The 24,210-nt window shown below is 45.5% G+C and overlaps 1 protein-coding gene across 1 annotated transcript; it reads left to right on the top strand.

The window, feature by feature from the left end:
* The first annotated feature begins 999 nt into the window (after positions 1–999).
* On the top strand, positions 1,000–23,345 carry NPTX2 (neuronal pentraxin 2). Its single transcript, XM_053364834.1, has 5 exons — positions 1,000–1,707; positions 6,071–6,287; positions 13,717–13,961; positions 18,330–18,509; positions 21,373–23,345. Exons 1-5 carry the CDS (start codon positions 1,273–1,275, stop codon positions 21,598–21,600), a joined length of 1,305 nt encoding a protein of 434 aa, XP_053220809.1. The 5' UTR covers positions 1,000–1,272; the 3' UTR covers positions 21,601–23,345.
* The last annotated feature ends 865 nt before the right edge of the window (positions 23,346–24,210 follow it).

Here is a 24,210-nt window from a genome sequence, read left to right as displayed (position 1 = left end):
TCTCTTGGGTCATTGTCCCTGAAGGGTGCTTTACATGTGTCGAGACTTACCACAGGTCAGTCTCAAATAGTATTGTGTTATAACAAAGAAAGTGCCTCTGAGCAATGTGCAGAGTGCTTGTTATTACATTTCATTTCAATCCTATCCTTCCTTTTTTATTATTAAAAAAGCACACATTCTCCCACTTTTATTCTCACAACAGCCTTGTGAGGTAGGTTAAGAAGATGAGTTAGACTAGCAGAAGATAATGTACAAGTGCTGTGGTGCTAAGGAGTGACTTGCGCCCAGGTTTTCCCAGTTTTATTTACAGTATTACATTACAGCCTCCAAAGCGCTTGAGGTGGCACACATGGCTCCCCTCCTCTCCATTTCATCCTCACAAAAACCTTGTGAGGTAGGCTAAGCCGAGAGGCTGGTGAGCTCCATGGTTGAGTGAGGGGATTTGAACCCTGGTCTCCCTGGTCCTAGTCTAGCACTGTAGCCACTACACGATACTGCCCACCACACATTATTATTATTATTATTATTATTATTATTATTATTATTATTATTTCACTGTTTCAACCCACATGCGAGAGAAGAGCTGCGACGGGCTTTGAGCCCAGACACCTCTCCTTCAGGTTAGAGGAATGTGCGAAAGCTTCTCCTCAGGGAATAAAAGCGAAATAAGCTTTCGCGCCTTTTCTCCCGCGCCAAAAAACCCGCGCGCCCCCGCCCCCCAGCGAGCACGCGCCTTTCCCCATCCTCCTCGCGCGCTTCCCTCTTTCTCTCCCAAGCGGGAAACGAATGAGGAAGCTTCCCGCCTTCTCTCTTTCTCTCTCTCTCCCCCTCTCCACTCTTCGCCCCGCCCCGCCGTTCAAGAGCCGAGAAGGCGTCACGCGGGCTTCCGAACCGACCGACCAATCAGAGCGAGAGGCCGCCACGGCGCGCGCTCACTTTGCCCGGCTCTCCCACGCCCCCTCCCTCCTCGCAGCTTACCCGGCTCAGCCTTTTAAGAGCGCGCGAGCCGCTTCGCCGGCGCAATCTTAGTTTGCTGTCTTTTGCAACGAGTTGCAGCTGAGCGTGGCAAGCTTTTTTCCGCTCCGCACTTTCTTCTCCTGCGAAGAAAAGTGCTTCCCCACGCGGAGAGACGCTCGCTGGGCGCTTCCCGACGGCAAGCCATTTGGAACCACCACCCCAGGGGCTTTCCCGGGTCTGGCAGCCTCTTCCCCGCAACCCCATGCTGAGCCGGTCCCTCCCGCAGTAAGTTAGCGCCCCCCCCCACCGGCCGGCATGCTGCTGCCTGTCTTAGCGGGGCTGGCTTTCTCCGCGTGGGGGGCAGCGGGCGCCCAGGAGAGCCCCCCGGGGAGCCGCTTCGTGTGTACCTCGCTGCCTCTGGACGCCGCCAACCCGGGCTGCCCGCTGCCCCCCATCCCCATGCAAGGGGGCGGGCTGCCCCCCGAGGAGGAGCTGAAGGCCACCGTGCTGCAGCTGCGGGAGACGATCCTGCAGCAGAAGGAGACCATCGGGAACCAGAGGGAGGCCATCCGCGAGCTGACCGCCAAGCTCGGCCGCTGCGAGACCCCCGACGGCAAAGCGGGCACGTGGAGGAAGGAGTTCGGCAAAGGCAAGGACACCATGGGCGACTTGCCCCGCGACCCCGCCAAGATCATCGACCAGCTCAGCCGCACCATGCAGACGCTCAAGGATCGCCTGGAGAATCTGGAGGTGAGGACGGGGGGAGAGAGCGGAGCTGTCCGCGGTGCTGAAAGTTAACCGCCGACTTCGCCAAGCAGGGACGGCAGCCAGTTGGCGGTAATGGATAGCGGGGAGGGCTCTGTGCCGAGCGGGAGCTGTCTGTGGTGCTGCAATTTGGCCTCTGGTCCCGGGAAGCGAGCGCACTCCGTTGGGGGTGATTGACAGGTGGTAGCTAGGTGCGGGGTGGGGGCTGTTTGTGGTGCTTCCATCTCTTTTTGGAAAAGAGAGCGGCATCCTTGTGGGTAACTGATGCCAGGTAGCTAGTGTTTGGTTTGAAGGTGAGAAAGTCACTTTGCCTTTGAAACTTCACTCTTAGGGAGTCCTAATAGGGATAAAACCACCTTTTGTGTGTCCAGGATGCTGAAAATTGGCTACTGGTGTGGAAAGGAGGCAAGTTAGACTTATGCTGCAATCCTAAAAGCTAGCCTTACTAGGGAGCAAGCACTTCAGGGCACACTGGAATTTACTTTTTTAAAGTAGGCATTGCATTGTAAGTATCATTGAGTTCAGCTCTAACCCTTCTTCCACAGCGTTGAAGGCGATATGTATATAGGAACATGGGAAGCTGCCCTATACTGAGGTAGACCATTAGTCTAGCTAGTTCAGTCTGTCTGCACTGACTGGCAGTGGCTTTCCAGGGTTTCAGATGGAGGGAGTCTCTCTCAGACCTGTCTGGAGATTCTGGAAATTGTGCATGCAAAACAGATGCTCTTTCACTTTGCTTCTGCTCGTCTTCATGCCTCCCGCTTTCTTTATCCTTGTGTGACAGTCATAGGCTGAAATACATTGACTGGTTTCCAAGGTCACCCACAAAGCCTTGGGGCTGAGATTTGAACCCAAATCTCCTCAGTCTATACCCCAGACTCTAACCACTATACTACACTAGCATGATGGCTAAATGGAGCCTCCATGTGTAGGGGGACTGTACCTCTCAATACCAGTTGCTGAAGGAGGCAACAGCTGAGCATGGCAACAGCCCTTTTGCCCTGTTTGTAGGCTTGCCAGAGGCGGCTGGTTGGCCAGTGCAAAATGTTGAGCTTGATCCAGCAGTGCTATTCTTATACTGCTGCATAAATAATCTACACATTCTTCTGAGTAGCTGTAGTGTCGAGGGACAGGATTTGATATTATCCCCCATCAAGAAGTGCTCAGATCCCATTATAGCAGCTTTGCAACCTTCATTTTCTTAAAAATAGTCTATTGCTGTCCATATCTAAAGAATTGTGTGAAACATCTTCATTCATAGTCTATGTGTCTGGTCCATTCTATAGTATGGTGCTGTTCCAAGTTCAAATACCAGGTCATTTTTTGGGGAAGAACTCCATATTTGTACCCGCCTGTCTTCTTTTTTGCCATTTTCTTAGCCATTCAACATATGTAACCTATCTTCTAGGCAGCTGAAGGTGCATCTCTCCTTAGGGGATTGTTGTCACCCGCTAAATATATACGTCGTAGATTATCAGGGGAGCAATTAGTGAAGTTTCAACCTTCTGGGACACTGCAATAAACAGGCTTCATTTCCCAGAAACTCTTAGTCATCGTCTCATTTTTAATGGGATTCTTTTTAAAAAGAAAGGCTGCTCAGGTTTTATGTAAATCACTTTCTTGAACTTCTCTTTTATAAAAGGGGAACTTTATTATCACATTAAGCAGAGAAGCTATACTTTAATCCAGGCATAAGAGGGAGAATATGATGGGGAAGTGAGATCCGGAAATGGTCAATTTATTAGAAATCCAAAGAAATAAAATATTCACCAGCTCCTGGCAAGGCGATGCTTGTTCTGAGCCCTGGTGCAGATTTTGTGAAAATTGATTGCAACAAGTACAAACTACAGAACTGGTGTTTATGAGGTGCCATTTCCCCCAATGGAAGCACAAGAAGGTATAGATGTTCTGTGTGTGTTTACCAATAAAATGGATTGAGAGGAGATTTGTGGGTTTTATTTCCCTGCCCTGGTGCTTTTCATTTCTTTTTCTTAATCTCAGCCTCGGCTAAGAACATAGTTGCTTAAGAGGTTGCAGTGTAACGTTGACATCCTAGATAATGTGTCCTTGGCATATGGTGCCATGTAAGAACATGAGGGTTTTTATTTTGTTTTAAGTGTTAAGTGCCGGTCCATCTTCTCAACAGTTTAACTATACAACCTGCTACAAAGACCATTGGAATGAATGAGACAGTATTTTAGATATTATTTTTATTAATATTTTAGATATTTTAGATATTATTATTTTTCAGCCCAGTGGTCGCTGATGCTTAAATATTAATGCAGAATATATCTCTTCTCCCAATCCAGCTGTCATTTTGAAGGACATGGTTGAAAGCTTTTTGTAATCAATGCAGAATTCAGTGTTTGAAGCAGCTCTTACATTTGCTTGAAGTGCTGTCAATGTATAATGAGGAAGTCTCATAGTAATCAAATATCAAGGATATAACTCTTAAGGACAAGTTTTTCCCCTTCCTCTTTGGAAAGGAACGTTATCAGCAAGGTGCAGCACCTTTGGAAATGCTAGATGCTTTGTTTGATTACCTGTGGGACACAGTGAGGCAACCTGTGGCCCAGAGGTCACAGGTATCCCTCTGTTTCATTTCATTTCTTCTTCTTTTTGACCATGACATTGAATAAACATAAGGATGGATGAACTCAGTAACATCAGGCCTATAAAAATGTAAATAAAATGGCTAGCAGCAATGCTTTTATTCCACAGTTCAAAGGCACCCTCATGAACGCTACAGTAAAAGGATTCAAAGAGTTAGCCATTCATTGACAATTTACACAAATTTATCTGCATTCCCCAAAATCACATGTCTAGATTGGCGTGAGATCTCTGTCGCATGTGTCATAAGCATTTAACAATTGTTCATGCAAGGAAATGTTAAATCTGGCAGCTAATGCCCCTGTGAGAGCTATTGCATGCCACCATAGTCACACATTCCCCCCCAAACATACCTGCATAGAAGTGACATCACTTTCTGTAGAATGGAGCGGCTTAAGAGTTATCAACCATCCATTTGTAAGTAAAAAAAGTTGACTTCTGGGCATAACTGAAAGTGTTGGTTTGACCCAGTGGTAGCCAATAGGATGCCCTCCTATAGCATTCGAAATTAGCCAGGCGCTGGGCGCATTTTGTACCTGGCTATCGGCCACTTGCGACCATGTGAAGATGCTTGGGGCACCAGGACGGCACCTGATGTCTCTACTCTCTGGAGGTGCATGCCTGGGGATCCTTGGCACACACTAGCAACACAGCCTGTAGAAGTCAATCCATTATATTTTATCTGCAAAATCGGAATGAATTTTAGGAACCAAAAAGTTGTTTTGAAAAATATGACTTTCAAGCCATCTGGCCCCAAAATGGCAACTAGGCATTCTGTTTTAGAAAACCCAGGTTTAAGGAGCCAATTGGCTCCTAGCTTATATATCTGAGTTTTTAAGACTGCCTCCAGATGTTTTCGGCTTCCAGCAGCTGCAGCCAGCATGGAGACCTCTATACTTCCAGAAGTCCTTTTCCCATAGCTGATCTCCGTATTGATTGCTGAATTGCTCTTGTAGAGCATAAAGCCAGGTCATTTCTAGCATTGCTCCATCGTTGCAGGGTATCATTGACTCGCCAAGAACCTCCATTTCTGCTTTCCTAAAAGAAGGCTAAAACTTTGTTTATTCCAGCAACGCTCTACAGTTGTTAGAATGAGATCTGTAAGGTCTGGCTGTTGGGGATGCTAGTATGGACTGCTTTAATTCATTGTTTTGCAATGCCTGTTTTATTTATGACGTAGCTCATCTCCCCACCCTCACAGCTAGTTTTTTTTTAAAGGAGATGTATTTTTCAAACGTGAACTATTGCTGCATTATAAATTGGAATTTAAAACAAGGCTGTGTTCCTAATCATGCTTATTTGAATATTAACAGTGTTGTATCCAATGCTATTCCTACTCATAGTAGACTCCTTGAAATTATTGGGAATGACTCCCCTGAGATACTGTTAATCAGCTATTAGATGAATTGAATCCTGCTGCTCTCTTCCTTCTTGCCCTGAAAGGCTGATCTGTGGAAATCCAGCTTTTTAAAGAGACAGCGGTTTACTGGGTTCTGCATATACATCCCCAGCTGTTAGATCACAGAGGAGAAATGTACACACGTCTCTCATCTGCACACATGGTTTCCCATACAGTGAGATATATGAACTCAGAAGCTCAATTTTTGCTGCATATGCTTCACTTCCAGCTGCCCTGGGGCATATGAGAAGATAATATAGTATTAGTGTCTCGTTAAGTTTAATGAATGAGAATTGTGGCATTTTGTTTTGTTTCCCCCTTGTCCCCTCTCCTTTATAGCATCAGCTCCGAGCGAACGTGTCCTATACAGCCCTGCCTCACGATCTCCGAGAGATGCTTCAGAGGAGGCTGGGAGATTTAGAGCGCCAGCTTTTAAGCAAAGTGGCAGACCTGGAGAACGAGAAATCCCTGCTTCATAATGAGACTTCCACCCATCGGCAAAGGACAGAGGCAGCATTGAACGCACTTCTTGAAAGGGTTTCTGAACTAGAAAGAGGTAATAATGATGCCTAATTTACATCCCCCTTTTCGTATATTCCAGCATGGATTTATTTTTGTTTGACTTGTTGACTCAGCAGGAGCTCAGATGTCCTGCAACACTCAAGTCCTATGTATTGATTTAGGGTGCAGTGATGTCTGGAGCAACTTGCATTGCTGGTAGTGGATGGGGACAGCCGTTACTGCATTGGTCTGAATCTAAGCTGAACAAATAAATAACAGAATAAGGGCATCCTGAGTGCAGACTTATACACACATTTGGACGATGGATGTGCAGTACCTCCACTGTAGTTGGCCACTGTTAGAACCAGGGCCAGATTTAGGTTTGATGAGGCCCTAAGCTACTGAAGGTAATGGGGCCCTTTATATGTCCAGCTGTCCTTTGTCAACAACAAATTGTTGCTACTTTTTGTGTTGAATATATGCTGTATGGTAATTTATGGACCTAATAGGCATCTAAAGCCATTTGCCCGTGTTGCCATGCAACCAATCCATTCAGAATGTAGGCACCCTATATATAGAAATGAGCAATCCAGTGATATTTTAGGGAGCAGGCTAGCAGGCGGGGCCCATTACTTGCATCATAGGAGCCTACACAACACAAAACACTGTTGCTGTATGTAGGTTTTATTTTATTTGTTTTTTGTCTTATATTTTGGAAATGTACATCCAGGTTTTTTTTCTTTTAATTTTTTTGGGGGCCCCCAAGCGAGTGGGGCCCTAAGCTATAGCTTGTTTAGCTTATACGTAAATCCAGTACTGGTTAGAACCGGATGCTGGGTTAGTTGGCCAATGGCCTGATCAGATAGGGCTTTTCTTATACAGTGGTACCTCGGGTTACATACGCTTCAGGTTACATATGCTTCAGGTTACAGACTCTGCTAACCCAGAAATAGTGCTTCAGGTTAAGAACTTTGCTTCAGGATGAGAACAGAAATCGTGCTCCTGCGGCGTGGCAGCAGTTGAAGGCCCCATTAGCTAAAGTGGTGCTTCAGGTTAAGAACAGTTTTAGGTTAAGATCGGACCTCCAGAACGAATTAAGTACTTAACCCGAGGTACCACTGTATTCCTACGTTTATGTAGCACCTCCTCTTGTTCAGTGCAGAATCTGCAATGCAGGATGCAGCTGATATATTCCTGACGGATGGTTGTACAGCCCCCCTCCTTAAACACACCCAGTGAAGGAGAGCCCACCGCCTCCTGCTGTCAAAAAGCTCTGGCTATTAGGAAGCCTCTCCCGATGTTCAGCTTAAACTTGCTTCCTTCCCTCCAATTGACAACTGCCACTTGGTTCTAGCCCTGCTCTCCAGAGCAACAGATAAGAAGTCTGTTCCATCTTTGCATGGCGGTCCTGTGGCTATTTGGAGGCTACTGCCATGTCCCTATCACTACATGGAATCAATTCTCATAATCTCAAAGGGATGATGTCAAGCAAGGAAGAAGTGGCTTCAATCCTGCACGGTCCATTTCTGGCAATAGAATTCCTTCAGTTCACCCAGCACACAAAGCAAGAAGAGGCCTTGTGGGTCAGGCTAGCAGTCCATCTAGTCCAGCGTTTCTCAAACCTGGATCCCCAGCTGTTGTTGGATTACAACTCCCACCATCCCTGACCACTGGTCCTGCTAGCTAGGGATTATGGGAGTTGTAGTCCAACAACAGCTGGGGACCCAAGTTTGAGAAATTGCGGATGTAATGGTGGTGGCTGGTGCTGATTGGGACTGCTGGGGCGGATGGCAAGGAGACCAATAGCAGGCACTTCCAGAGCCAATGACAGGCAGAGCCACCCACTGACTGGTTGTATGCAAGAAGGCTGGTGGTGGCTGGCTGAGGTCAGGCTGAGGTAGATGGGGCATTGTCCCATTCACCGTAAGTGGACCAGCTTCCATTGTTTAAGAGTCTGTTTCCCATAGTGGCCAACCAGATACCTCCAAGGAAACCCAAAATCAGGGCATGAGGACAATAGCCCTCTGTGATTTTGGCTCCGGTATTCAGTGGTTTACAATCTCTGAACCTGGAGAATGCATATAAATATCATGACTAATAGCCACTGATAGACCTCTCCTCCATGAATATGTCTAATTCCCTTTCAGAGCCATCTCAGCGGGTGGCCATCACCACCATCCTGTAGCAATGAGTTCCATAAGCTATAGCACAAGTCCATGTAATGCACAGAAGCAAGTCCCACTGGATTCAGCAGGGCTTATTGTTTGCATCATTGCAGTCTAACTTTAAGTGTTGTGTGAAGGAGTACTGCATTTTGTTTGTCCTGAACCTCCTATCAGTTAGTTTAATTGGTAGACAGAGTAAGAGAGAGGCACTTACCCTACCTGTAAAGGCTTCTTCTTTGCCTTTGAGCAAGCTGTGAAATGAGACAAACTTCCCTTTTCTCTTTTGCTTTTAATTAATTGCTGAATGTCACTTCTGTTCACTCCACAGACCTTGGGGCAAGCATGTCCTGTCTCAAATGCGCAACCTTTACTGTGGATTACTCCTGGAGCCACTGGGGGACACTCTTAATCCTAATCATTTAATCAGATCCTTAGATTTAATTACTGGGAAACAGCACGCTTGGCTAGAGTTTGTGTATTTAAATTTCAAGCACACATGGCAAGGGAGGAATAACACGAAACTGTCTGCATAATCATTTTTCCTTTCCTTTCCCCCCTGTTTTTACAGAGCAAGAGCGTGTGAATTGTTTAAATATAGATTCTCTTTAAATGATATTTATAGTGTTAAGCAAGTCTGGATCAAGGCTTGTTCAGGCAAATTAATGATTGCACCTCCGAATTGTGCCAAGGGATGCCTTTTATGAAGGTTAAGCCCCAGCCTTTGCAGGAGCCAGGTTCCACATATCTGGGCATGCCATTACTCTTATGGGGAAAGGGTGCAAACGTTCCTTAAAATAAATCTCCAGACCACATAAGCACCTCTGGTTTCTCTTTTTTGTTGTTCGTTATTGTTGTTGAGCAAAAGCAGGGGAATCTTCATTTTGGGTCGCTTAGTTTTTTTGCCATGATGGGCTAGTTACAGGGATGTTTTGGAGATATAGGAAGTCTAGTGATAGGACGAGAGAAGGCTGCTGTGCTCCTGTTCTGCTTTGCAACCTTCCCAAATGCAATTCAATGCTTTCCCAAAGGCCATTCTTTTGGTCCCACCACCTTCGCAGGCATGTTTCACGAGGACATGAGACAGGGCCTTCTTGGTGGCTGCTCCCAGATTGTGGAACTCCCTTCTACAAGAGGCTAGGCTGGCCCCCTCTGTGCTTCCCTTTCACTGGTAGACAAAAGTTTTGTTTGCTCAGACAGGTCTTTGGCCACTAACTGGCTGTTTTGTTAGGGTCTTCTAGGGCTGGATATTCTACTTTGGGCGTGTGTGTGCTTTTCAATGTTTTTAAGGGTTTGTAGTGCTCTTTTTTAATACAGTGGTACCTTGGTTTACGACCATAATCCATTCCGGAGGTCTGTCCATAAACCAAAACAGGTTGTAACCCAAGGCGCACTTTCGCCAATGGGGCTTCCGAAAAAATGGGTCGTAATCCCCCCAAAATTGTTTGTAATCTTAAAAAACAGGTCGTAATCCAAAAAAAATTCACAAATTGATCATAATCCAAAATGGTCGTAAACTAGGCTGTTTGCAAACCAAGGTACCACTGTATGGTTACTTACTAGTTTTGGTTTTTTTAAAAAAATTGACACTTGTTGTGTGTTTTAAAACACTGATTGTATTTGTTTTAATTCATGCTGTGTCCTCCCACTGGAAGAGATGTAAATCAAACAAATAAATTTGGTCGGCCACCGAGGGAATAGAATGCTGGAATAGATGGATGGGCCTTTTGTGAGAGTCAGTTCAGCTCCTCTTCTGGTCTTGGGGAATGGGAGACATCTTCTCAGGATGAAGTCCCAAACACACTGTTGGAAATGAGTGTCTGTGGAATGAAAAAAAAGAGGCTCAACTCCTGAGACTGAAATTAGATGTAGCGGCGACAGACTAAGGTGGTTCAGCCTGGTTCTGTCTCAGATTTGGTCCCAAGGTATGGTCTGATAACCTGTCAGTCCCACAACCTTGCTGAAGCTAAGCAGGTCTGATCTGATGGGTGATCACTTGGGAACCAAATGTGTGTTGGCTTGGATTCCAATACAGTGTGTTTCTTTGTGTGTGCAAGGTTCCATTGTAAGAGCAAACGGGACAATATCTAGGCCAGGGATTTGGATTGTGTCCCCAGGTTGTATAAAGCAGGCACCCCCAAACTTGGCCCTCCAGTTGTTTTGGGACTACAAATCCCATCATTGCTAGCTAACAGGACCAGTGGTCAGGGATGATGGGAATTGTAGTCCCAAAACATCTGGAGGGCCAAGTTTGGGGATGCCTGGTATAAAACAAGTGAGGGGAACCTTTTGCCCCCATATGAACCAGCCCAGACTCTGTAGCCTTCAGCAGAGCCACTTTTCCATGTGCCCCCTGAGGGAGGGACAGAGGGTGGTTACACAAAAATTGGCTTTTAAAGTGGGGCTCCATCCCATTTCTGGAATGCTTTCACCAGGAAGAGGCACCTGGCTCCACCCTTGTTCATCTTTAGGCACCAAGACTTATTTTGCTTAGGCCTTTGGTAATTAAGTTGTGTCCTATGGTAGTGGTCATATTTTAGTGGACTTGTCCTTATTAAAATGTTACTGGGCGAGTGCTTTGTGTATTTTGTAGTGCTCATTGTTTTATTTTTTTTCTGGTTTTAAAACATTCTTAGGTGCTGTGTTTCGTTAAATAGCTTTTAGACTTTTTCTTTTGTATGAGCAACTGATAAATGCAATAAATGATAATTATATATTGCATATAATTGCAATGGTTAATATTTACATTGCATTGTATTTAAATACTCCACCTTTGCTCCCCAAAGCTTAAGTCATTATACATGGTTCTTTCCCACTTGCCCCATTTATCCTCACAACAATCTTGTTAGGTAGGCTAGCCTGGAAGATGGTAGCTGGACCATTGGTCATGGTGGCTGGGGCTGATGGGAACTGGAGTCCAGCCACATCTGGAGTTCTGCAGGCTCTCTATCTCTGTACACAGGAGGTCCTCCTGTGTAACTACAGCTCCCATCATCTTATGACCATTGGCCATGGTGACGGGAACTCATGGGAACTGGAGTCCAGCCCCGTCTGGAGAGTCATGGATTTCCCATGCCTTCTTAAACCTCTATATCACACTGACCCTTTATATGGGTGCAGGACCAGCATTGAACCTGAGTAAACCTGCATCCAGCTTGAACCTGAGTAAACATGTCTGGAATCAGGAGGAAAGATGGACACGTTGATAAAAAATTAACAGAACCTTTCATCCAAGGTGAAAGGCAGCATGGAATGAAAATGTTCATCTTCTCCCCAGGGACACGTGCTGTTCACAGATGGGTTTTAACCTCTTAATAGGGTGGCGATGCATTCATAGAAAGAGCTTTCAGAGGCAAGCAGGCTGCTGCAGAACTTGGAACCAAATACACTTAAAGGGAAAATGAGTCTGAGAAAGCTGCAGGATCACTGCTGCAAATCAAATCCCCAGGTCTTCAAAAGCAGTCAAAAGCTATTTGAAAAAAGCTGACCTGCTAGATTTCTTTAAAAGCAAACCATCTGGGACAGGTAATGTCGAGATCTGCCGGAAATTGCCACATGCAGTCTTGATGTAAGTTACCTATATCCTCAGTCTAAAAAACACATTTACGGCGAAGTCTGCTCCATAGAAATCAAAGGCTTTGTGTTCTGTTTCATTGCAAATGAATGTGCTTGCCAATATATATATATATATGCCACACAGAGGAAGGAAGGAACAAAACGCATAGTGATGTTTTTTTAATTAAAAAGAAGGCAGCCATTCATTGGTAAGCACAGAATCAGAACGTCTAATTAAATGAAGATACCATTGCCCAGTGGCAGAACACATACTCTGCAGAGGGTCTTGTGTTCAATCCCCAGTATTTCTAATTAAAAGGAGCAAGCTGCCTGAGACCATAGGGGCCACTGCCAGTCAGAGTATGTAACACCCAGTTAGATGGATAAAATTGTCAGAACTGGTACAAGGCAGCTTCCTATATTTCCAATCCTGACCCAGACAGCCTACAGTCTGCGAAGTTTGCTTTAGAGACTCAGGCAAGGGATATCTTTTCAGCACCTGTGGCATGACACCCAATAATCTTCAGGGGAGATTGCATTAAATGCTGCTGTCCACCAGAAGCTGCTCTTTGGGTGAGACTGAGCCATTGTGTTAGCTTCCTGGCAGGTGGGTTGCTGTTGCTTACCCAGGAGGGACGGAGGCAAGGCAGTGGAGAGGTTGCTACAGTGCAAACACACTTGCAGGAATGCTAGATTGGCTCTGCTGTTGTGTTTGCACTGCATCAACCTCCCCGCTGACTCACCCACCCCTCTTCTGGGGAGCTAGCATGGTGCCCCTGTCCCACTAAACAAGGCTATTCTGTGATACCTGCTATCTATTTTCAGATAGACATGTGGAACTCACAACAAAATATTACACTTTACAGCATGAGTAGGCAAATTAAGGCCCAGATCTGGCCCAATCACCTTCTAAATCCGGCCAGCCGATGGTCCGGGAATCAGCGTTTTTTTACATGAGTAGAATGTGTCCTTTTATTTAAAATGCATCTCTGGGTTATTTGTGGGGCCTGCCTAGTGTTTTTACATGAGTAGAATGTGTCCTTTTATTTAAAATGCATCTCTGGGTTATTTGTGGGGCATAGGAATTTGTTCATTCCCCCCCCCAAAAAATATAGTCCGGCCCCCCCACAAGGTATGAGGGACAGTGAACCGGATCCCTGTGCGGCGGCAGCAGGAGGCCCCATTAGCTAAAGTGGTGCTTCAGGTTAAGAACAGTTTCAGGTTAAGAACGGAGCTCCGGAACGAATTAAGTACTTAACCCGAGGTACCATGTAAGTGGGTTTTCAGAGTCCCTTTAAAATCCAGCACTTATTGTTGTTGTTCATCCTGTTATTAATTTATATAAATCTTATTGCCAGAAAAAGGCTTCTTAAACAGTGTTCAAGTACAAAAAGCAATTCCACAAGCATTAAAGTATAAACATCCACAATCAAACTACACAATAAAATGATCCCATTCAAACTTTAAAATACAGGCGTCACCACTGAAAAGGCACTTTCTCCTGTCACTTACGTCATGAAGATCCATAAAATAGATATATTTTATGTTTTTATTTTAGACACTTAATATTTCAGGGGGGAAACTTTCTGTGCAGGGATAAAAAAAGCACGCTTCTTAGTTTGCTTTCAGAGCTCTAGCATTAGTTTTATGCAAATTTGATTGATTGATTAACCAGGTAAAACCTGTGCAATGAATCAGCTTCTTTATTTGAGCGACCTCCCTGCAATTTACATGGGTAACCTTGTGTCCTTTGGGATACGGCTGTAGGTACCAGCGCCTTCAAATCACCGGATGAATTTAAAGTCTCCCTCCCTCTCCGCACCAACTACTTGTATGGGAAGATCAAGAAGACGTTGCCTGAGCTGTATGCCTTCACTGTGTGCTTGTGGCTGAAGTCGAGTGCCTCTCCGGGAATAGGGACACCCTTCTCCTACGCTGTCCCTGGGCAAGCTAACGAAGTGGTGCTGATCGAGTGGGGGAACAACCCCATTGAGCTGCTCATTAATGACAAGGTGAGGAAAGATTTACCTTCCAGTGAGCCAGTGTGGTGTAGTGGTTGAGAGCAGTGGACTCATAATCTGGTGAACCGAGTTCGATTCCCCGCTCCTCCACATGCAGCTGCTGGGTGACCTTGGGCCAGTCACACTTCTGTGAAGTCTCACGCACCTCACAGAGTGTTTGTTGTGGGGGAGAAAGGGAAAGAAAGCTGCTTTGAGACTCCTTAGGGTAGTGATAAAGCGGAATATGAAATCCAAACTCCTCTTCTTCCTTTTGAGAATCCCATTTCTTTCCACCAGCCAAGGCAGGAAAAAGAAAGAATTCCTGCTGTGCAATAGTGAAATGTTCAAGGATTAAGCTCTGCTGCACTATAAGATGTAGCAGAGTTTAATCCTGCCCTGCTGAAATAGTAGGGCAATTCTTCATTCAGTCTGGAGGGTCAATGCATTTGAGCCCCACTCTTGTTAAAACCATAAACAGGCAAATGGAGTGTCTTGGTACATGGCTCCTGGAACAGCAATTCTGTGCACACTCGCTCCCTAGCAAGTACCATTGAACTGAATGGGACCTGGTTCCAAGTAGAGATGAGCCAACCGCTTTCTCGTTTTTTACCCAATCTTAAGTTCTCCACACCTTTACATCAGTTTGCATAAAATAAAAATAAAAATCCTCGTGGAAATTCATTTGCATTTTAGTGCAAATATCTCCTGATAGGGACATTATTTGTACGCAATATTGCCTAATGCACACATTTATGCAAAGCAAATTCTGCTAATATAGCACATTTTTGCACGTTATTTTCACCAATGTTCGTTGGGTACCCATTACTTGTCTGCAGAACTCCACTGCAAAGAAAGGTGAATTTTGAAAGATGGCTGTGTTTCATTCTGCGTATTGTTTTGCAAAGTGAAGATGTGGGAGGCCACATGACTTTTACTTGCTTGCAAAGGGAAGGATGAGGCTCCCAGACTTGCACTGCTGCAAGTTCGCCCAGTTGATTGATCAGGTTGTAAAGCTGCAGTTCTTGAATTACTTTGCCGGTAGAAGCTCCTTTCACCAGAGTGCGGCTTGTTGGCTTGGCCGCTTTAAAATTAGACTGTAAGTCACGTAACAATTAATCAAGTCAGCAACTGACCTATTACAAATGTGGTCAAAATAAGGCTCTGTCAGAAGGAGAAATGTATTTGTGTGTAGCTGGGGAGGGGAGGGGAAAAGGCCTGTTGTTCTGTGCAGATGCATTGTGGTAGTCTCATAAACATCGAATCCCTGGGAGCGTTATAAGAGGTTGCTAAGAGACATGTGCATCATTCGGAATTTGCCACAGTTCATAATATATGCACACAGGGCTTCATCAGCATCCAGGTACAAAAATCAATTCTACTAGGCAATTCTAAAGGAAAATGTATTTAAGCCTGTTCAGAGGATATTGCTGTTACCACTGGGGAGCTACAATGATTCCAGATAGATAGATAGAAGGAATTGTAGAATCATTGGAAGGGACCCCATGTGTCATCTAGTCCACCCCCTGCAATGCAGGAATCTCAGCTAAAGCATCCACAACCAATGGCCATCCAACCTCTGCTTAAAAATCTCCAAGGAAGGAGAGTCCACGATCTCCCAGGGAAGTCCATTCCACTATCAAACAGCCCTTACTGCCAGAAAGTTCTTCCTGGTGTTTGGTTGGAATCTCCAACTAAATACAGTGGTACCTCAGGTTAAGAACTTAATTCGTTCTGGAGGTCCGTTCTTAATCTGAAACTGTTCTTAACCTGAGGTACCACTTTAGCTAATGGGGCCTCCCGCTGCTGCGCTGCCCCCCCATGCCGCCCCCCCCCGTTTCTGTTCTCATCCTGAAGCAAAGTTCTTAACATGAGGTACTATTTCTGGGTTAGCAAAGTCTGTAACCTGAAGCGTCTGTAACCCGAGGTACCACTGTATTTATGGAACCGAGGACAAGAGTTTTTTTGACAGACTGTATGTCAGGCCTTTTCGCTTTGCAACACAAAATAGCTGAGAAGATTACAGTGGTACCTAGGGTTACAGACACTTCAGGTTACATACGCTTCAGGTTACAGACTCCGCTAACCCAGAAATAGTACCTCGGGTTAAGAACTTTGCTTCAGGATGAGAACAGAAATCGCAGGGTGGCGGCGGCAGCGGGGGAGGCCCCATTAGCTAAAGTGGTACCTCAGGTTAAGAATGGACCTCCAGAATGAATTAAGTTCTTAACCTGAGGTACCACTGTATTTCTTCGTCAGACCAACAGCTCATCTAGTCTAGCATCCTGTTCCCACTGCGGCCAGTAGATGCCTATGGGAAACCTACAAGCAGGATTGACTGCAACAGCACTCCCATCCACTCATGATCCCCAGCATTCAGTGGCATAGGAACCTGCGTTACACTTTGTCATACCATTGGCCTATCTAGCTCAGTATTGCCAACACAGACTGGCAGCAGCTCTCCAGGGTTTCAGGTGGGGCAATTCCCCCAGCCCTACCCGGAGATGCCATTAGGGATTGAACCTGGGACCTTCTGCTGATGCTCTGCCACTGAGCTGTCGCTTTTCTGCTTCTGATACTGCAAGTAGCGCATAGCTATGGCAGACTTCTCTATGAATGTGGCTAATTCCCCTTTAAAGCTTTCCTAGTTGGTGCCCCTTGGCTGCAGCTTTTGGTGGAGAATTCCATAGTTGGGCTATGTGCTGTGTGAAGAAACACTTTATTTCCCCTGCCCCGAATCTTCCAACACTCAGCTTTATGGAATGACCTCGATCAGTATTGATCCAGAGCAGAACTCCAATGTATAGTTAGCAGAGTAAAAACTTAAAACGCAGGATCCAGCAGAGCTTTACTGCTACTGAAGGCAAAGGAACATAATGGTCACAAATCCCATACATTCAGTACTGGCACTATCCATAGAAAATCCAGTTGCAGCAGATTTAACTTAAGGTTTAGACTTATTGTAAGTAAGTTTAACACTAACCATACAGTCATACCTCATGTTACGTTCTTTCAGGTTACGTTCTGCGGCGACCCGGAAGTACCGGAAAGGGTTACTTCCGGGTTTCGCCGCTTGTGCATGCGCAGAAGCACAAAATGACGTCACACGCATGCGCAGAAGCAGCGAATCGCAACCCGCGCGTGTGCAGACGCGCCGCTGTGGGTTGAGCTCTTTTCATGTTGCGATCGGGCCTCCGGAACAGATCCTGTTCACAACCAGAGGTACCACTGTACTATGTACAGAACACCACACCAGAAGGAAAAGAGACAGAAAGAGAAAGTGAAACCCAGGTTCCTTCTGGCCTTAATTTTATAGTCAGCATGATCTTGCCAGAAAGAGATAACAGAACCAGTTTAAACCAGCTGTACAATACTCAGCTTCTCTGAAGGAATAACGCAAACATTATGAACCGTCTGCTTGTTTATTTCTCGCAGAGAAGCTTGCAGAACCCTCTTGAATTAATTAGAACAGGAAAGATCTCTACGCGTCGGATCAATACTTTCTGCACTAAGAAATGCAAACTGACAGCAGGATTGTTGGGGAGGATGCACCTCCTTCCGCCCCCCCAGCCCCCCCATTGAGAACTCTGCAGTGTGTTAGTGTCCAATCTTCACAACTCTTCTCCTTTAGTATTTGGGTTTCCTGAGGACTAGGCTCTTGCCGCTCAGCAAACAGGTCCAATGGATGCTGCTACACTTTGGGATAAGCAGGGCAGAAGGCAGGGAAGCCAGCAACAGGAGGTGACAGAGTCAGTGACTCATTCTAGTTTTGTCCCCATCTTCCTCCCTCCTGAATTCTACAGTTCAGCTTGATCCTGCCGCTTAGCATCTGTCTCTCCTCGCTGATTGGGCACATCTAGGATTTGCCAAGCTTCGCCATAAAATACGAACCAAGATTCCAGTTTAATCGGCAGCAAAATCTTGTTGGCTGTAAAATGGGAAAGTCCAGAGATTGCAAGCCATGTTCCTGCCCTAGCCAACCTTACCGTCTGTTCTTTGTAGAGTGCTTCAGCCACTGACTGGCTCAGGATCAGTGTGGTCTGTGCCAATGGCGGCTGGTGCCCATTGGGACTCCCAGGGAGGAAGGCAAAGAGGCCAATGGTGGATAGAGTCAGTGACTGGCAGAACCAATTCATTCTAGTTTTGTCCCCATCCTCCTCCTCCTCGCTTCTACAAGGGGCAATGCTGAGACTAAAGAGGAGGGAGCTGGCAGGCAGGGCCTCCGCTTGGATTGGGTGCAGGTGAGAAGGCAGGCAAGCGAGGATTGGCTGAAGACAGGCTGAGGTTGGTGATGCAACATGTCATTCACCCACACTGGATAGGCCTGCACCCTTTGGGCGTAACACTCCAGGCATCCACAATGACCTTTATTATCTTCAACAGGTCGCCCAGCTCCCGCTCTTCATTAGCGATGGAAAATGGCACCACATCTGTGTGACGTGGACCACGAGGGACGGAATGTGGGAAGCTTTTCAGGATGGAGAGAAGCTTGGGACGGGGGATAATTTAGCTCCTTGGCACCCCATTAAGCCAGGAGGGGTTCTGATCCTTGGTCAGGAGCAGGTGAGTCATGCAAGGTGCTTATTTCTCCCCTTTTCCTCCTTCCAAGAAATTAAAACAACAGGAAATTGTCACCTCCATTCCTCTCCCAGAGCTATAGTTCCCAGAGTATTTCAGCAATCAATCCGTCTTCAAAAGGGTATTTGAGAGTTTTAGCTCTGTGAGGGGAATAGAAGGCCTCATAACAACTCTCATCGCCCTTAAGAAACTACAGTTCCCAGAATTCTTTGGGAGAAGATTGTTTAAAGTGGTATCATATGGTTTGAATGTGGCCTGAGAGGTACCTGCAGATATCCTTTTTTATTGTGCATTCATGGAGTTGTATCCAATATTAGTCTTGCTCAGTGTAGATAAATTGAAACCAATGAGCATGGCTAATTTAGACCTATTGGTTTTCAATGGGTTTACTCTGAGTAAAGTATCATTGTGATGGTATCGGGGTGGTTATACACGATCTCACTTTCAATATTGTTTGCACCTATAAAAGCTTTGGGGCAGACACACTGCTTCATCATCCATCAGTGTGTGTCCTGCAACTCCCTGTTGGAATCCAGTAACTTTTTATACCACAAATGCCCCGGGGTGTGTTTTGGTTCTGCTTTCGTTGCTCTGTAGTGCAAGAGTGCCCTTCTGTGTGGCAATAATGCAGAAGCATTGCATGATAACGAATAAAGCAGAATGGTGTGACCAGTATAAATCATAGAACTGTAGAGCTGGAAGGGACCCTGAGGATCATCTAGTCGAACCCCCTGCAATGCAGGAATATGCAGCTGTCCCATATGGGGATCGAACCTGCAACCTTGCCATTATCAGCACCAAGCTCTAACCAACTGAGCTATCCAGGCAGTAACGCACTGCTATTGCTTCAATGACATGTTGCAGAAGAATGCACCTGTCTTAAAAAAAACACAGTAGTTCAACTAAGTGCTATGCACAAAAAGCGTTTTAAAATACAGGTTCTGCCCACAATCTTGCAAACCCAACTATGGGAGAGACCAATATAGAAGGGGAAAGAAACATCCCCAGAGGGTGTGATTTTCATCTTCAGAATGGCAGAGGGTAGGTGGGGAAGGGAGGGAGGAAGAACACGTAGGGAGCTGTCCCATACTGTGTCAGATCATTGGCCCATCTAGCTCAGAATTGTCTACACGGACTGGCAGCAGCTCTCCACATTCCCAGCCTGACCTAGAGTTGTCAGTGTTTGAAACAGGGACTTCCTGCATGCAAAGGCAGATGCCGTACAATTGATCTATGGCCCTTGAGACTCTCCTTCCTCTTTTCTTGCTGGTTATCTTTCTATAGCCTAGCATCTTGCTTCCCACACTTGTCAGGCAAATGTTTCTGGGAATCCAATAAGCAACTGCAACTCAGTTGCATGCTGCCTCCGAACATGAAGGAACATGATCCGTCTTGTTATTTCTGGCCTGCTTTTTGAAGCCCATACCCTGGGGCAGCTTACAACAAATCAATAAAACACCACATTAAAATTTGAAATTCAAAAGCATCTCCCGAGCTTTAAAATAGCGGCAGTAGAGAAAAGTTATTAAAACACTGCACCATGGTTCATTCAACAAGGTGTTTGGGGCCTGCCTAAAGGCCAATGAGGAGGGACCATGGTATTCTAGGAATGCAGGGCCACCACAGGAAAGGCCCTCTTCTTCATCCTCTACAGGGAACATCCATAGCTCATGGGTAGAGCATCTGCACTGTATGCAGAAAGTTGCCGGTTCAAATCCCTAGTGTCACCAGGAAGAGACCCCTGTCTGAAATCCCAGGGAGCAGCTGCCAGTCAGTGTAGGCAATATGGGCTCAGTATAAGGCAGCTTCCCATGTTTCTCCTCCTCTGCCTCTTTCCCTCCTCCTGCTAATGTATTATAATATAAAAAACCTAACACATCTCTGACATATTGTTGGCCATACCATATGTCTTTATTACGTGTGTATTTTACCTTTCCACCAGGAAAGCGTCATGGTTACAAAGCAATATTTTACCCAACGTGGGGCTTGAACCCATGACCCTGATATTAAGAGTCTCATGCTCTACTGACGGAGCTATCGAGGGCCTCACATATGAGTACATCAGTCTCAGTATGTTGCAAATGGCAACATCAGACATGCTGTACACAAAAGATTCATGGTTGTAGCTGATCACAGTGAATAAACCATCCTGCACATTCCTGAGCTCACCATCCCTTGCAAGGGTGCTGATTCCATTGTACTAATGAAGCTCATTGCATCAATATGGGACTCCCCATTCAACTCAATAGAGGGGCACCTCTACATAGGAAAATCTCCAATAAACAATTTATGTTTATTGGGGTGCAGTCCCCCTCCCAAAAGCTGTGTTGCATTCTTAGGGTCCCTTCCAACTCTACAATTCTATTATTACATGTGTTACCTAAGGATCAACTGGAGGAGATACTAGAAATAGGAAACCAGAGTCCCTCAAGATGTTGCTGGACTACAACTCCCATCATCCTTGACCATACTAGCTGGGGCTGATGGAGCTGGAGTCCAACAACACATGGAAGGCCACAGGTCCCCCCACTCTTGGTATTTAGGATTTGCATGCAGATGGCCCTAGATTCAATTCCTAGCATCTCCAGGTAAGTCTGAGAAAGGCTCCTGCAGTTCTTCCACCACCAGTCAAATAGTCCATACTGATCTAGATGCACCAGTGGCTTGACATGACACTGAACGGCTTCCTAATTGAGAAAACCAGCCCCGCAGCTTTCTGCCTACGCAGAAGTAAGCTGCACTGATTTCTTTTCCCCCTCATTTTTGCAAACGTAAAGATACTGATTTGGCCATCTCTTTTAAGGACGGTCTTGAACTAATCCAAGCTTTGGTTTTCATTCACTTTAAGGACACTGTTGGAGGAAGGTTTGATGCAACTCAAGCTTTCGTTGGGGAGATGAGCCAGTTCAATATATGGGACAGAGTCTTGAAGCCTGAAGACATCGTGAATATTGCTAACTGCTCCACCAACATGCCGGGCAACATCATCCCCTGGGTTGACAACAACGTGGATGTGTTTGGGGGTGCAGCGAAATGGCCCGTAGAGACGTGCGAAGAGCGTTTGCTCGATTTATAGCCATGACCATAACCCATTGAAGTGCCCCGTTTTTCTTAAGACAATCTCTCGTGAGGTCTGACGCTCTGATGCCCCTATCCGCTTCCTTTCATTAGCGCTAATTTCAATTACCCCTTAGTAAACTCACTGCCAGGGTACCAATGAGAGGCACAGTTCTCCACAAGTGCTTGCATCAGCCTCCCTTAATTAAACGGGAGGTGGCGTACAAGACAAGGGTTCCCAAACTGGTCTGTAGGCCACTAGTGGTCCATGAGCTTCATTCAGGTGGTCCATGACATGTCTGCAATAATACCATTAACAATCACACAGCATCTAGCTCTGTGCACTGCAATTGCTAGAGCAGGCAGAAAAATCCTTAAGTGGTTCACCAGGACCCTCAGCAATTTTCAGATGGTCCATGGGGGGAGGGGGAAGTTTGGGAAGCACCTGTACACTGTTATGCCCTCAACCTGTCCATCTTTGATTCTGCTCAGCGGAGCTCCCGCAGAAGAGGTTCGTGGCCAATTCTGTCTGTTACCTGCATGGGTTCTTGCCTCGAATTTCCAAAACCATCAAGCTCTCAGACTTGAGCAGTAGATAGTGCCATGGATCCGCGTCCAAAGCTTACGTCCATCCCTCTGGCAGAAACCCCATGTCCCATGCAAATACTTTGTCCCTGCTTAATGACAGAATGCGTCCCCTCCTAACAGCACATGGTGTCAAATAAAGCACAAACGTCGTAGGGGTTAAGTGTAAGGACTTACATGTAATTTGGTCGTCACAATAGATTCATGCTGTTTCCCACTGAACCTGTAATGCCCAGCCCTGTGTTTACAGCCAAATGGAGGAATTGGGAGCCCTTGTGGGGCTGAAGTGAAGAATGGGAAAGGGGAGGTTCCTTAAAGCAGGGGTGAATTACTTCCTGTGGCCCTCTGGGTTTCTCTAAATGGCCCTATGGAAATAGAACAAGGCCCTGTCTTTCCTTTTTCATGCCCACTTCAGGCTGTAGGCAGAGTTCCAAATTTCTGGAGGATCCCGTCATGTGAGAATGAAACTGTGTCATGGAGAAAAAGGCTATCGATGGCTACTAGCCGCAATGGTTGTATTGTCCACCACTGTCATAGATGCAGGATGACTCCGAATGTCGGTTGTTGGGGGGACCCCAAATGGGGGGAGAGAGGTTGCACTCAGGTCCCATTTTGAGGCTTCTTGTAATCTGGTTTGCCACTGTGGGAAGAGGATGCTGGACTAGATGGGCCAGTGGCCTGATCTGGCAGGCTCTGCTTACGCTAACAGAAATCCAGCTTATCAGGGTTATGGGTTTTTGTTGATCTTCCTTTCGCTTTAGATTTCCACATGCAAATTGTTGTTGGTTTTTTTAAACACTAGCAGTATTCAAACATGTGGCATATGCAGCCTGCAGTCTGAAATGGTCTGTAGCACAAAGGGCAATATGATATTTTGTTTCTGCACTTCTGAATCATATCAAGGAAGGGGTAAAATTAAATGTGTCTATTGCCCTGGTTCAATGGGACTGGGACTTTGATGCATAAGCTGCCCTGTCGACAGGTTTCCCTGTTCTTTTCCAATGGAAGAAGCAGACCTGTGAGCTCATCCTACCTTTACGTCAGGTGTCCTCCTTTGCGACTAGGGATGGGGGAAGAGATTTGATTCCATTTGCACTTAAAGGGGAGCCAAGCTAATTCACACTTTCAGAAACAATCTACAAATTGAAACACAGCCGTCCTTTGAAATCCACTCTTCTTCAAATTGAAACACAGCCGTCCTTTGAAATCCACTCTTCTCTGAATTTTGCCGTGAAATTCTCCAGACAAGTACAAAAATGCATTTGCTAGGGTAAAGTATGCATAAAAATATTCATATCACTGAAAACAATATTTAAATGCATTATATTAGGGGGGATTGTTTTGCAAAAACATGTCTGTTGCACATAGTTGCATGTAAACATATATATTAAGAGGAATATGGTGGATTTTCATGAGGACTTTTTAAAAAAATGCAAAGTGCTGTGGAAAATATGGATAACTTTAAGATCGGAAGTGAGAGGCTGTAAGAGAACCAGAATTCTGCAGCAGTTCGTGAAATTGTGTGTGTGTTTTTTTAAATGCTCATGAAAATTCATCAGCATTTTAGTGCAAAATTCTCCCAATAATCACATTTTTGTATGCAGTTTTGATTAATGTGCACATTTTTTGCAAGCAATTCCTCCTAATAAAATGCATTTTGAATGTATTTGTTTTTGTGCACACTTTCCCCTAATATATGCATTTTTGTAAACGTTGGTTGGAGAACCTTATTGCAACATTCAAATAGCTGCAAATTTCAAAGAACTGCTGTGTTTCAGTTATATTGTTTGGGAAGTGCGAATTTAATAGATTTGGCTTCAGATGAAAACTGAATTGGATTTCTCCACCATCACTGGTTACGTAGAAGTAAATCCAAATATGGCTATGACAGGTTGTGAATCTTGAGGCACGTTGCAGACCTCCTTTCACACTTCCCCTTCAGAGTGTATCATTTGCAGTTGTTCTAAAGTCCTTAGGCAATAGTTAGGATCTCTAAGTAAACCCAGTCACAGAGAGAGCCCAAACCTTTGCTAATAGGATCCTG

The sequence above is a fragment of the Podarcis raffonei genome, chromosome 14 (assembly GCF_027172205.1).
Source record: "Podarcis raffonei isolate rPodRaf1 chromosome 14, rPodRaf1.pri, whole genome shotgun sequence".
In the NCBI taxonomy this organism is placed as follows: Eukaryota; Metazoa; Chordata; class Lepidosauria; order Squamata; family Lacertidae; genus Podarcis; species Podarcis raffonei.
Note: the sequence above shows the minus strand (reverse complement) of the source record. Positions and strands in the feature narration are given on the sequence as shown.

Bases quoted from the DNA above. Each gene is read 5' to 3' on its own strand.
- NPTX2 (XM_053364834.1), top strand. From the start codon at position 1,273: ATGCTGCTGCCTGTCTTAGCGGGGCTGGCTTTCTCCGCGTGGGGGGCA. The intron at 6,288-13,716 runs GTAATAATGATG...ATACGGCTGTAG, and splicing joins GGTTTCTGAACTAGAAAGAG to GTACCAGCGCCTTCAAATCA. The intron at 18,510-21,372 runs GTGAGTCATGCA...ATTCACTTTAAG, and splicing joins TGATCCTTGGTCAGGAGCAG to GACACTGTTGGAGGAAGGTT.